This window comes from Lampetra fluviatilis, chromosome 36 (assembly GCF_964198595.1).
Source record: "Lampetra fluviatilis chromosome 36, kcLamFluv1.1, whole genome shotgun sequence".
Lineage (NCBI taxonomy): Eukaryota > Metazoa > Chordata > Hyperoartia > Petromyzontiformes > Petromyzontidae > Lampetra > Lampetra fluviatilis.
Window position 1 is genome coordinate 11950116 of NC_136310.1, and position 14857 is coordinate 11964972.

Genomic DNA, 14857 nt, shown 5'->3' on the forward strand with positions numbered 1-14857 from the left:
AGTGATGCGTCGGTGCTGGTCAGGTTCCAGAACCAGGTCGAGCATGCTCTCAACGTTTGTTGACGAAGCTCTGGTGGGGCCTGAGTTTGTGATGTAATAATCTTTCTTCCAACCCAGTTACAATGTGTTTTTGGGGGTTTAACAAATCTGATGTTAGTTGCTTAGAGCTCCTGGATCTGCAAAGCTGTGTTGGGCTTTGCGAAAGCGTCTCGACCTCGTGAGCAACTTTCAACAACAAAAGATATTGGGTCATGCACACCGGTTTGGAGCTCAACATTGTTACAAACGTTCAATGAATTGCCACACACTAGCGTACAACCACTTTTTGAAACACATGCATCCGCGCTGGCTTCTATACAAAATCGATACAAAACGACGATACAAAAACAACACTGCTCACAGCGGTGGCTGGCGAAAAGGAACCACGAACAACGAAGATCATGGGAAAAGCCGCGAGGTGCCGACAACACACGCGCGTCTTCGCCTTCGGACGAGAGCCCTGTTTGGAACCAAACTCGGGGTGGGGGGGGGGGGTTAATCCCTTTTTAATGTTTTGTTTGTTTTGCATATGATTACCAAGTCGCACACAAACCGCCAGAGCATCGAGAACACGCGGCAAGAAGTCGGGTGTGAAAACACGCATTCTTGAAAAATAAAAAGCATGAAAACCGATCGTAATTTAAACACAAGAGAACTCTTACGAACGAGCACATACAACAAGAAGAAAAAACCTCCGGTTAAATTCACAACAATATTACAAAAACGATTTAGTAAAAGCAAATCTGCCCTGAAAAAAAAACTTTCTAAAAACCTCCCGACGACTTGGAGTCTTTTAAAAACGCGAAACATTTTGTTTTCATATCTGTAAAACATGCATACGGGCACGCACACGCTAACCCAGCAGTCCAAACTAAAGTAAAAACAAAACCACCGCTTATTTCTGTTGGAAACGAGCGAAGGTAAAATGACTTGTCCTTTATCAATCAGGGCTGATTGGAATGTCTGTGACCTGACACAGAGCAGTGTTGAAAGCCTAGTTATTTATTTCTCTACATGCCCCCCCCCCCCCCCTTAAAGTGCAGGGCACTTGGTTCTACAGCAATTATCACCATCACCACAGTCGTCATCAGCATCATCGATATTCCAAGCCTTTATTTCCGCCCGGGACGAATTAATTATTTGTCAAGCTTCTCAAACCACTCGCTTGAAGAAGGCACTGGGAGCCCAGCCTGGCCAGAATCTGTTTTCTCCCAGAAATGTTTCTCTTCTCCAGATTGCTCTGCGTTTTCAAGCGGACGTGTCCACTACTCAGCGAACACGCAAACCCGATGACTACGAACGCTCGAAAGCATTGACATTTAGTGCGTGTTCCGACAGACAGCAATTATATACTTGGAACGGATACAGCCGCCCTCCGTTGCATCTTCACTCCTCATACACATCAGGCCACTAACTCCCCCACCCCTCGTGTTTACAGCACCCACTGCAGCGAGTCGACTACCTTAACATCACTTGTAGGCACCCATGTGTCACAGTGTGTGGTCGACAAAGGCTCCTCACCAGGCCTACTGCTAGAAAACGCTACTAACAGCAGTTATGGCCACGTTCTTTGCCATCCCAAAACCTTAATACGAGCTGGGCAAGCCAGTCCGTGATAACGGAGCCTTCCGGTTCATTGGGGAAGGGGGGGGGACGCTTTGATCGTACAGAGAAATGCGCGGACAAACGGAGACACAAACGCACGCGCGGGTTCAGCCGGGTCCACGCCCAGGCGACTGGTTGCGTGGTCGTCTCTGCAGTTAGTTTGGACCATGTGTGGGTTCGGGAGCGATTTGCTTGCGAGATTCGGTCGCTCGTGTGTGGAACAGTCGCGATGCTACATCTTTAATCTGAAATGAAAACGCCGTTCAAAGTATTTATGTTGCAATCTTTCCCCCAAAAGCTCTATAGGATCCGGGGACTGCTATGGGTAAAGCCTGTGGTGAATTTTCGAGCGATTAATTTTTGTTGTAACAACACACTGGCGCGTGTCATTGGACGGACGAATTTGCATACGGATGGACGGACAAAAGATACAACCATACCCAGGTACAGCGGAAAGCAGCCGATTGGCTCGGCTGACAATGTCGTGTGGCGTTATTCGTTTCCCTGTTGACTCAGCTGTGTCGCTAAACTGAAGTCCACGCGTGGCGCTGGCTGCACGGCGACAATTGAAAAGCTGTCGTCAAATACCATCCATCTTCTGTAAACGTCACTGGCATTACGAACCACGCCTGGTAGTGCACAGAGAACGCTTCACACGCAAGCTTGTCGATTCACCCAGAAACAGGCGCTGTGTGTTGTGACGCTGACAAACCCCGCCTGGATGTGAGCTGGGCAGAAGGCATTACAACAAGTCGGTTCACGAACCCGTCTATGTGGACCCTCGAGTTATCTCCGGATACTCCGACTTTCCCCTCCTACACGAAGTAATACAACTCAGGATATAAAAAACAAATGGACAAAAATTCCAATGCAGAACAGTACCGTGCGTCATTTTACACAGCTTAAATATGAATGCAAATTACTCAACAAAGTGGTCGCCCTATGGATAGATTGGAATAGGCATGGAAATTTGGAATGTTTACCACTGGACTACTCAGCCCAAGATACACAGCACGTGCATGTAAGTACAAGATAAGAGCCGCCTATTCTCTTTGGGTTGTGGTTACTCCTTTCCTTCCACGCGGCAATACGGCAACGACACTGCACCACAAACCCAGACACGGCCATGGCCAACGTAAGTGGAGAGCGATATCCAAACTGGACCCGAACCAGTCGTGGCCCTCCATCCTTTCACCGACCCCGCATGTTGAGCAGCGTCGTATGTAACCTGAACTTCTTTCGCACCGTACGTAGCCAAGCGCAGCTTTTAGCGGCGGTACAGCGATGACCGCAGGTGGTTAAGTATGGTCTAGGACAGGGGTCGGCAACCTACGGCTCCGGAGCCGCATGCGGCTCTTTACGGGCTGCTTCTTGACGATATGTACGTATGTACAGTATGTACTCAGATGCATTGCGGCTCTTGAAATACTGAATTTTGCACCGAATTGGAAAGAAATGGCTCTTCTTGTTATTTTGGTTGCCGACCCCTGGTCTAGGAGAAGCCCCTCAGGTCCCACGGCCGACGCGGCGTGTGCAGTTGCCTTCACCCAGCAGGGGATTGATGAGAGGCCCTGCACGCGCTGCGCATTCATGTGAGGCATCGTGGGATGCCACAACACCAGTGAGCGAGCATTTTGAATGGAGATTCTGGGTCCAAATGTATTTGGATTAATTCGGACGTTTCATCACATGAGTATTTTTTTTTACAACAGAACCCCATCACAAACCATGAAGCAAGCAAACAACCGCGTGCCAGCGCTCGCACGCGGGTGGGTGACAAACATCCAACTGACGATTTAGTAGAACAAAAATGCGTATAAATATTAATCTGCAAAAACTCAACTATCGTCAACAAGAGCTTACAAACACACAGGGCGATCCATGTATAGATACCCCAACTTGTTTCTCGTGGCCATCTCACCTTCCCAACGGCTGACTGAATATTTGGAGAGCGATGGCCCAATATCAGAGGAAGTGCCTAAAGACAATTCGCAAGTCTGTTGTGATTGGGTGGGAGACGAATCAGATGTTGTCTCTGCGATTTCTGAATATCTCAAAAGCAGTGCCTTCAAAAGATTTCGACATTTTAAATTGGGAATGTATCGATTTTAATTATTTAAATTTAACTATATCCCCCTCAGCCCAATAATATTCCAATTGTGCTCACTGACGGCACGTCATTCTATGAAGACATATAGATTCGGGACTCTTAAAGAAAGCAACATCTCCCGCCATGTTCAAGAACAGCCTGTGGAAGTTGACGCCAAATAACTACTTTCTGAGGTCCCGACAATTGCCTCTAATCCACGCTGAGTGATGCTGCGCTTGCTCACGTGCGCTGCTATGGAATTGTACTTGTCACATGGCAATCAAACCGAATTCACCAGAAGCAGCATTAAGTAACAAACTCAACACGTGTTTGTTTTGTGCAGTCATCGGTTACCGGGCTGGGACCATCAACTCGCTACGCTCAAGAAGCCAGTTTAATCATGGGCGCCTAAAGCCTGGATTCAGACCCAGTATCCTCAGCATCGCTGGCTCAGTATTCTCTGACCCCTGGGCCAATCGACCGCCTCGAATTGCTGGATTTTTCTTGATATGTGCTTGTATATATACCGTATATGACTGCCAGTGCAGTCCCCATCACCATCATTGACAGAGCCTCATGAGCAACAAAGTACAGCTGGCGATGATGTAGACCCCGCCCCCCCCCTTTGGAAGGATAACCGACCGAAACAAAACCCACTGAGAAAAATCGCAAATTCCCGATACTTTTTCTTAGTCACATGAAGGGGAATGGTTTGTTTTTATTTTTCAAACACCCTCCAATTTTGATTACCGTATATCGCATTCTCCATATTATAAAATGCACTCCGCCCCCCCCCCCCCACTGTATTTTAAAGCTAAAGTAGGTTCAGTCGGTGTGTGTCCATCTGTGTGTCTGTGTCCATCTGTGTGTGTGTGTCCATCTGTGTGTGTGTCCATCTGTATGTCTGTGTGCTAGTGGGGAGAGGTAGCGCACCGTGCTACGAACCAAGCGACCCGAGTCAGATTCCTGCTCACGGCCAATAACATTTGTGAATATTTCCCCTAAGTCGACTCGGCCTTAAATGTACCTGAAACAGTGTATAAACATCAGTACTGGGGTCACAAATGCGGCCGGGCGTGGTGCTGGCCACCGACCCCCCCCCCCCCATATTCCATGCCAGCCTTCATAGGTGCTTGCTGACAGTACTTACCCCAAGAGTCTGTTACACAAATCTGGGGGATTCTCTTACATATGCAAGCGCACGTTAGTATGTTAGTGTGTACATCGCGTATGCGAGGCCACATGTATATCACTTCATTACTTCATTAGCACTGGGAAAAAGTCTTATAGTCCAGAGAATACAGAAATTATTGTTGGTGTCAGAATGGAGAAGAGCTTCATTGAGGGACAAACAAAACCAATTGTAGACATTGAGACTGAATCCTTGGTCTGACCCTCTGAGCTTTGGAAAGCACCACTGAACCCCAAGCATGATAATGCTGCCTTCATCTGGCTCTGCGAGCCTTGGCCATCAACACTAAAACCTATAAATCTTACGAGCGCATTCGTTTGGCTCTGAGCCTTAGGCAATAACACTGAACCATAAGCAACCTACCAATGTATTAGTCTGACTCTACAAGCCTCGGCAATTAACACAAAGCACAAAAAATGCAATGGGCCCTCCCCCCCCCCCTTATCTGGCTCTGTGATCGTCTGGTTAACCTACGCCAAGCCACGCTAAAGTCAAGACGTAGCTAAGCATCCATTTTCTTTCGTAAAGGTGATGAGATGACAGCGATTGTATGGTAACACGCCGACACGATGCATCCATACTATTACTCATGAATTCGGAGCTGCTTGAACTACTTAAGGACCTACACGTTGCTTGGTTTGCTAACTCCTCGCCACCACTGCTTACAACATACACATTTGTTTTCAGAGACACCTTACAGACCATTGTTTTCAAATCACAACAGCCAACGCTCTACATTGCTCTATAGACAAAACGACGCGAACTTGACAGCGCACACACACACACTCCTATCCAAGTCTACAGGCAGTCCACAGCTTGGGAAGCAGCACCGCAAGTTGGTTGCTGAGCAGTACAGCACGATGTGCACTTGAGTGTTGTCCAGTTGCACTCAGTTATTTGTAACCAAGCACTCCGATTTCCTCCCACGACTCAAACAATAAAGAAAACGAATGCAAAGAGGTAAGAATTGACCAAACATCCCAACTTGGAACCTCCTGATAAATACTTATTTTTCCACTGCACAACCGAGCCGCGCTGGCGCTGTGCTGAGCCAGCCTTACGTGGATCAAGAACTGGGTTGTTTTTTTCCATTACGGTTGAACGACAGCTGTGCCACGAACGTCACACGCAATGAACGAGTCAAGGTGCGCGTAGTGAACTGACGCAGCGTATAATAAAAAAACTATTGGCCTCGTCCCTAGCCCTGTTGGCCCTAAGTCAGATTGAGATGTCTTGTGAAGCCAGTTGAAGCACGGTTTCGTTCTGGATTGGCAAATATCCAGTGGAAAACCATCTGTGTATGACTTGGCTCAGATGTGCCAGTGGAAAAAGGTGTCTTGAGGCTCAGTGAAGGCTTTCCTGGATAAATAAAGCACTGATGATTATTGTAATACTCAGGATCATTATGATTACACCAGCAAAGATTATTAAAAAAGCACCTTAAGTTCATTCCACACTCCGCAAAGCCTTAATGAAATAAAAAATGTCTGGTCGCCTACAAACGACGACAGAGCGGAGCGTCATGAAGAAGCACCCTCGTTTGCCGCTAAAATTAACAAACGGCAGTCGCGGCAAATTTCCCAGCCGCCATTTTTCGTGACCAAGGTCAGTGCTACGAGCAGCCATCTTGGATGGCAGCCGTTGTTGTTTTGTACGTTCCAACGTCATTTTGACTTCGTATTTTTTAGAAACCTCTGTGTCTTGAAAGTCAGTTCCATCTTCTTGCTCAGCGGTACAGCAGAGTCCATTCGCATAGCTCCCGCGCGGATTTCTGATTTGGTGAACGGTGGTTGTGATGCATTTTGGGAAAGGAAGAGGGATTTGTCGGGTTCTTGTTTGTGGACGAGTTTGGTCCCGGCAACTTTGATGCTCTCACAAAGCAGCTCGGACGAGTCATACTGCTGGTGCTGGAATAGAACTAAACGACCGTTCAAAAATATAATAACAATGGTAATATATCACTGATATGGGATTCAGAGTTTAGTGTAGAATTCGGACACTTACTAGCATGGAATTTAGATACAGACTAGAGTGGGATTCACACTCAGACTGGAGATCGATTCATGTTCGATTTCCAAAACGATGCAGAGTGTGTGACAATCACACGCCAGACAAATGCAGATAGTGAGAGGGATTTAGAGAGATGAAGAGACAGACACAAAGACACATGTGCACTCACACACCCACTCACACGCACATTCTAAATACATGACAGAAGAATACAGAAATGGATTGAGATACAGATGGTGACAGACATACAGAAGGACATGATATAAATACACTTATTAAGATACAGAGACGAGGAGATACAGAGATAACAAGTCTGGAGGATATTGAGAGGCATAAACAAAGAGATACAAGTAATGACCCTGTTTACGTCGGGGATGCTTTCCTGAAAGGTGTGATGACAAATATCGAAACGATGAAAATCAAAGCAATTTACAGGGTAGGTGGAGGCATACGCCGAGGCAGCGGATATGAGAAAGGACGGACGATGATGTCCATGTTGGTTGACGGCGACGCAAATCCGGTAGCGGTGTTAACAAGTGACGATATATTTACGAAACGACGTAAAAGGAGGAGACAAACCGGGGTATTACTGTAGAAAGGTGGGATGGAGAAGGATATTGCCAGGCACACAAAGAAACTGAGACACAAAAGAGAGATGGGAAGACAGACAGCGGAGAGAGACTGGGATACGGGGAGATGTTGTTGGCTCAGCACTCCTTGAGGCGATTGATCCAGGCACAGACTTTGAGTGCCGGCCCTAGCTTGAGGTTCATGGCCGACATGAGGTGATCCTCCTTGAGCAGCAGCAGGGCTTGCCCGTCGATCTCCTGCTGACGGAACTCGTCCGCCAGCTCCTGGCAGCCTGCACACCAACGGAGAAGACGACACGGGGGGCTGCGTGAAATGGAGGCTTGGGTAGTGTGCAATCAAGTCACTTGTAGGCTCCCCGCCCTTGTGTGGTGGTAGGGGGGGGGGCTGTAGGCGAGGGTGTTGTGACCAGAGTTTGTGAACCTCACCCGGCAGCCGCCCGATGAACTCCCACACCTCGAGCACACTCCAAGCTCCCGGCTGCCTCACTTCCCTTCCCCTCCCGTGCTGCCCATGCTGCCCGTGGTGCCTGTGCTGCCCGTGCAGACAACCCAGGCTCCCTCCTCCAACTCCCACAGCTCCAGACACCACCCCTCCAGATCCTCCTCCTCCCATCACGCGGCTGCCACCCATCGCTCCCACCACTCCTCCTCCCCCCCCCTCGGGTGGAGCGACAGTTCCGCTGGCGGTGTTGGGAGGGGCGGCGCTGTTCCGCCGCGTGACCGGCACGCTGCGCACCAGCCGTTGCCGCGCCGTGTCGCGCACCCCTGAAGCGCCGTGCCGGTGCGAGTGGAGGCGCCGGCGTTTGGCCGGGCGGGGCCGGGCGGCGCTGGGCTCAGACTGCGGGCGCGGCGTGGCAGAAGGCGGCGGAGGCGGCAGCGCCGGCACCAGTGGCGTTGTTGTCGACGATGACATCTGCGATGGCGCAAGTTGCGCCGCCGCCGTCGTCCGTCTCGAGTCTGCGTCACGACTGCCGTTGGCGCTGCTGGCGTTGGTGGCGTTAGCGGCGTTGGTTGCGTTGGCCGTGGCGGTGGCGCCTGATTCTGGTCTGGTGGTCGCCGACGAGCGGGTGGATGGGGGGCAGAAGGGCTCCTCGGGGCTGGATGCATCGTCGCTGCCAGCAAAGGCCTGGTCCTTCAGGCCCGAGGGACAGGCCAACGACTGCCCGACGAGAGGGTCGGGAGGTGTGGGAATGGCATGGGCAAAACGGCTTAATTTTAGTAATGTAGATTCATTCCATTCTAAATGTTACATTATCATATAATTAGAAATCAGTTTGTCTAAAACATTAACAATTGATTCCAACATGCACAAATCGATGTACTGTTACCATAAGAATACTTTTTCCCCCTCAATTTTATCCCAAGCGTACTTTTAGCGTTGTGTTATGAGAAATAATCGACAGGGAACTCTCCCACAATCAATACATCACCCAAGGTTAGGAAAGAGCCCACGGAAGTGGATATCATAGAACTACTTCTGAGGTCTTTTTAAGTGACTTGTGGTCCACGCAGTAGGGAGCAGCACTTTCTTACCTGCCCTGCCACCGAGAATAATGTATGTAGCATGAGACTCAAACCAAAAGTTTTAGTTATCAGTGTAGATGAAAATGAAGGGATTTTTTTTTGCGGTTGTTGGTGAGAGGAATGAAACCCTCAACTCATAACGCTTGAAAACCCAATTTAATCATAGGTGGTTGCCTGCATTTGAACTCAGGTTCTCAGTGTTACCGGGTCAGCGCTCCGACCTGTGAGCCACTTGGCCACAACCGTAAAACCAATGGTTATAATTCTCAGAGCTGGAATGTAACAAATATAAGTGTAGAACCGACTGTTTAGTCATCAGTGACTGGGCCCAGACCACCACCGTCCTACACTTGACGTAATAATATATAATAGAAACGGGAAATCCATGTATTGTGTGTGGTGTTGTGTGTGTGTGTCGGTTGGAAACATTTAGGCTGGCCTGCCTACGATCCATCCTGGGTTTAACCAGGCTGGATTGTGTGAGGAGCTCACAAATCCTTGAAAGATCTAGGCAAAGTCCCTTCGGTGAGCACCTCCGGCAGGCAAGGCTGCGTTGGCTGGGTCATGTAGCCCGCATGCCCAGCAACCGCATGCCTAAACAGCTTTTGTTCGGCCGGATCGAGGGGGCTAGACGGGCGCGGCACGGGCTAGAGAAGAGATGGAGTGATGTGGTACAGGAGGACGTGGAGCTGAGTGGACTTGCCGATGACTGGTACCAGCGGTGTCAAGATCGGCCTCAGTGGAGGAGGCTCGTGAAGGACGCTACTGGGCAGTTGGAGGCAGTCGCCCTCCAACAACAACGGAGGGCGGAGGAGCGACGCTCACAACAACGAGCGGAGCACCGGGTGGCTAAAGCACAGCAAGTTGGTACAGTAGGGGGCACAGGTGGTGCATCAGCTAGTCATCTCGGTCATCTCGGTCAGTCGACCCGTGGCACCTGCTGGGTCTGCCCCGTGACCTCCTGCCAGCGGGCGTTCGACACTTCACGTGGCCTCAAGGTGCACTTGGCCTGGCACAAGCGTCGTGGTGACATCACCGCCACTTAGTGGCGAATGCCGGTTGTTGTTGTTGTTGTTGTGTGTGTGCATATATATAGGGAGCAGTGGCGTACTCTGGTTGCTGGGTTTGTAGCGCAGCGCTACGATCCCAGCGACCCGACTTCGATACCTAGTCATGGCCACCAACACCAGTGACGATTATCTGAACCGGTTCTGGGTCTTCCCTAGGTCACATCGGTCTCAAATTAGTATCTAGTGCGGTGTAAACATTGCCACTGGGGAGACAAAGGCAGCTGGGCATGGTGCTGGCCACCCACCCATAGGTGCTCGTTAACAGCACTTGCCCCAAAAGTTATGGCTATACAGGGGATCAATCTTAATTTTATAACTTTCGTGACTGCAGGAATTATTATTTGTTTCTTTCGGTTAAGTCACGTCTAAAGATAAAATAATAAATTAAATTAAATAATAGAATACGACGTTTCGATTGCAACACAAGCAATCATCATCAGGTATAATTAAATAGCGACATAAAATCTAACCAGAAAACTATAGACAGACATATTAGCAGACAGATATCACCAAGATACATAGCGAGAGCAACACAGGTAACAGAGAGGGGTGATCGTCTCTGTGTGGTGGCCTTAAATAGACAGAGGGGGGGGGCGGAGGCAGAGAGAGGGAGGAGGGTTAGAGAAAAAATTAGCATATCAATGAGTGGTCAACAGACGTGGTGCTGCGAATGCGATGGCACGGCAAGCAAGCCTGAAAATCAGAAGGACACACTAAAATTAAATAACCTAGTAAAATATCGAAATGTAATGTAATACAACACAGAGGGTCGGTCAACACACAATTAACGCATAGCCTGGTTGATTACGTATTTCAAAGATTGCTAAGTTAGAATTTAAGTGTGAACAATCTAAAGAGAGGACACAGGCAGAGAAAACAAGTCGCCAGAGAGAGAGAAAAAAGATAAGCTTAAAACTTCCCCGTAGAAGTGGTTCAATCTTAATTTTAGAACTTTCGTGACTGCAGGAATTATTATTTGTTTCTTTCGGTTAAGTCACGTCTAAAGATAAAATAATAAATTAAATTAAATAATAGAATACGACGTTTCGATTGCAACACAAGCAATCATCATCAGGTATAATGAAATAGCGACATAAAATCTAACCAGAAAACTATAGACAGACATATTAGCAGACAGATATCACCAAGATACATAGCGAGAGCAACACAGGTAACAGAGAGGGGTGATCGTCTCTGTGTGGTGGCCTTAACCGAAAGAAACAAATAATAATTCCTGCAGTCACGAAAGTTCTAAAATTAAGATTGAACCACTTCTATGGGGAAGTTTTAAGCTTATCTTTTTTCTCTCTCTCTGGCGACTTGTTTTCTCTGCCTGTGTCCTCTCTTTAGATTGTTCACACTTAAATTCTAACTTAGCAATCTTTGAAATACGTAATCAACCAGGCTATGCGTTAATTGTGTGTTGACCGACCCTCTGTGTTGTATTACATTACATTTCGATATTTTACTAGGTTATTTAATTTTAGTGTGTCCTTCTGATTTTCAGGCTTGCTTGCCGTGCCATCGCATTCGCAGCACCACGTCTGTTGACCACTCATTGATATGCTAATTTTTTCTCTAACCCTCCTCCCTCTCTCTGCCTCCGCCCCCCCCTCTGTCTATTTAAGGCCACCACACAGAGACGATCACCCCTCTCTGTTACCTGTGTTGCTCTCGCTATGTATCTTGGTGATATCTGTCTGCTAATATGTCTGTCTATAGTTTTCTGGTTAGATTTTATGTCGCTATTTCATTATACCTGATGATGATTGCTTGTGTTGCAATCGAAACGTCGTATTCTATTATTTAATTTAATTTATTATTTTATCTTTAGACGTGACTTAACCGAAAGAAACAAATAATATACAGGGGATCTTTGTCTTTGTGTGGGTGTGTGTGCGTCTTACCCTCTTGAGTTTAGACCTGGTCCCTCCTCCGGCCATGCGAGTGTTCTTACGTGGCCGCCCCACCTTGTTCTTCTTAGAGGCGTCCGACTTGAACAAGCCAATTCGCTTACTGCAGCCGACGTTATACCTGTTCATTATGCCACCACCGTCACGCAAAAACAAAGATCCCCCGTTTAGCCTTAGCAGACTGTTGGGGTACATATGAATGCCAGCACGGCACAAAAGGGGGTGGGAGGCCAGCAGTACGTCTGGTTGCCTTTGTCTCACCAGTGCTGATATTTTTACACACTCTACTAGGTACTCAATTGAGGCCGAGTCGACCTAGGGGAGGGCCCAGGACCGATTTAGATAATTGTCACTGGTGTTGGCCGTGATCGGGAATCGAACTCGGGTCGTTGGGGTCATAGATCAGTATGCTAACACTAAACTACCGCTCCCCACGTACAAAGACACACATACACACACATTATACACAAGCTGCAGGATACCTATGCATAAATGTATTAATTATTCCGCTTGTTTGCCCAGGAAATGCATCAATGAGTCATAAGATTTCTTCAACAGGATCCTGCCAGGTTTTCACAGTAGGGGGCGATGTTGTGATGTGTAAGCTCAATTGAGTTATTTGCCGTAAAAAATGTTTCGTACCACCATTGTTTGACTAATAGTAGGAAGTTTTTTTTTGTTAAGCCATGGGAAGAAACAGGAGAACCTGAAGGTAACTAATGCAGAAAAGGGGGCACAACATACAAACTCCACACAGAAAGGGTTATTTTGACCATACTTCACCACAGCTGTTAAATGGCCGGATTGGCATATTGTCACAGAAGGGAAATCAATAAAGTTGTATCAAAAATGCAGTAATTAAGGTAGGACATTAATAATTCTCACGATGGCATCATCTCCACCCCTCTGCTGCAAGCTCTCATACGTATGGGCAAGCAGAGTTTTTGTTAATCCCCTGCTGGGATGGGGGGGTGCCTCACCATCTGGCCTCGTCTGATTTGTGCGGGGGGGGGGGGGCACTTACCGCTTGGCACAGACCATGGAGCAGAAGCGTTTGGAGCGCTTGAAGGTGTTGTAGAAATCCACGCGCCCACAAAACTCACACTTCAGCAGACGATCGTGGACTATGGTTCGAGGGGGCTCTGTTGGTGGCGGGGGGGTGAAGATTAAGGTTTCACTACACATGCCCACTCGAATACACACATACTACAACAAACACACAAAGATCCCCCTTATAGCCTAAACAGACTGTTGGTACAAGTTCTGTTTGCGAGCATCTACGAAGGCCGGCATGGCACACAAAGGGGTGGGTGGTCAATGCAACGCCTGGTTGCCTTTGTCTCCCGAGTGATAATGTTTTAACACACTGCACCAGGTTCTCAATTGAGGCTGAGTAGACCTCAGGGAGGAGGCCCAGGACCAGTTCAGATCGTCACTGTTGTTGACCGTGAGCGGGAATTGAACTCGGGTCGCCGGGTCCGTAGGGCAGTGCGCTAACTGCTACACTACCGCTTCCCACGTATACTAAAATCCACACATACAGATACACCCACTCGCATCCACACCCCCCCCCTCACCTCTCCCCGCCTCAGCTCCATCAGAGTCACTGTTTTCTGACCGACGCCCTTCTCCCCCCCGCTGCTGCTGCTGCTCAGTCCCGGCTGCGGCAGCTGCAGTGGCGGCGGGCGTCTGTATATGCAGCTGCTGCAGCTGGTGGCGGATGTGCGCGTGCACTGCGTGTGTCTGTCTGGTAGCAGCAGCAACGACAGCGGCCGCTGGCACTGACGATCCTGAGCGAGGGGCGAGCGGCTTCTTGGCATTCTTGTCGGAGATAACGGTCTTGCGTGCAACCTGCACACGCAAGGGATACACACACCCACACACAGCTATTCATAAGCACACACACACGCACAGCTATACAAAGACACACTCACGGATAATCTTCACTGGTGTTGGCTGTGAACATGTATCAAACTCGGGTCGCTGAGTTCGTAGTGCAGCACGCTAACCGCTACACTACATACATACACACATATACACAGGGCCTTTAATATAAAGGTTTTCATTAGTTTTAACAGCTAGTAGCTGGTCTTTTCAGCGAGCCGGACCAGGCCTCTCCCCCATTAGTTGGGCGAGCCGAGGTTTTACTGCACTCGCTGGGTAAAGGAATAAGCAGGCTCAGAGCTCATTCAGTAATGAACCACTGTACTCACGGGGAATGGCTCCGAGCCTTCTTGGATGACAAATCCCTCGATGACGTGGGTAAGAATCTGGGGTTTGACAATGGCCTGAGGTGGTCTTCCATCTCTCCCTCCTCCACCACCACCACCACCTCCTCCTCCACCTCCGCCGCCTCCTCCACCACCGCCACCGCCCAGGTGACCCCCAGGGGTCGAGCCAGGGGTCGTGATCTCCGACCCGCTGACCCCTTGACCCGTGACCCCGTTAGGCCCGCCGCTGGCTCCAGAGGTCGTCTGAGTAGAGGTGGTGCTGGGTTCCACTTTGTCTGTGCGTAAAAACAACAGAGGCAACGGTTAGCGAGTAACTATTAAGGACGGCAGGGAACACGTGCGAGTGGGGCGCAGGAAGGTAAGGATCCATGGCTTAAAAGTGAGTCAAGTTCAGGATACACACATTGAATCGTGCCACTTAAGAATGAGTTGTTTCCTATTCCTGAATATTATATCAACATGAGACCGAACGTAAGAGACAGACAACATGGATGGGACAGTATAAATGTTCCCTTCAGGCTAATGGACAAAACAAGACAGGACATGCAAGACACAACATATGTGTGACTACTGGTCACAGCTAACATCAGTGAT

General features: G+C 48.7%; 1 protein-coding gene and 1 long non-coding RNA gene across 2 annotated transcripts in view; both read right to left on the reverse strand.

Moving 5' to 3' along the window:
• Positions 1–244: 244 nt before the first annotated feature.
• LOC144945126 (uncharacterized) overlaps positions 245–14857 on the reverse strand; it is a 78960-nt gene continuing 64347 nt past the window's right edge. Inside the window, exon 2 of the long non-coding RNA XR_013639624.1 lies at positions 245–2973. This is a non-coding gene — a long non-coding RNA (uncharacterized LOC144945126). The remainder of the gene's footprint in view (positions 2974–14857) is intronic.
• LOC144945135 (polyhomeotic-like protein 2) overlaps positions 5377–14857 on the reverse strand; it is a 79057-nt gene continuing 69576 nt past the window's right edge. Inside the window, exons 14-20 of the mRNA XM_078873420.1 lie at positions 14395–14538; positions 14246–14343; positions 13610–13883; positions 13057–13174; positions 12027–12153; positions 7952–8684; positions 5377–7797 (exon numbers count right to left, since the gene is read on the reverse strand). Of these exons, the coding sequence (XP_078729546.1) occupies positions 7643–7797; positions 7952–8684; positions 12027–12153; positions 13057–13174; positions 13610–13883; positions 14246–14343; positions 14395–14538 (1649 nt within the window). The 3' untranslated portion in view covers positions 5377–7642. The remainder of the gene's footprint in view (positions 7798–7951; positions 8685–12026; positions 12154–13056; positions 13175–13609; positions 13884–14245; positions 14344–14394; positions 14539–14857) is intronic.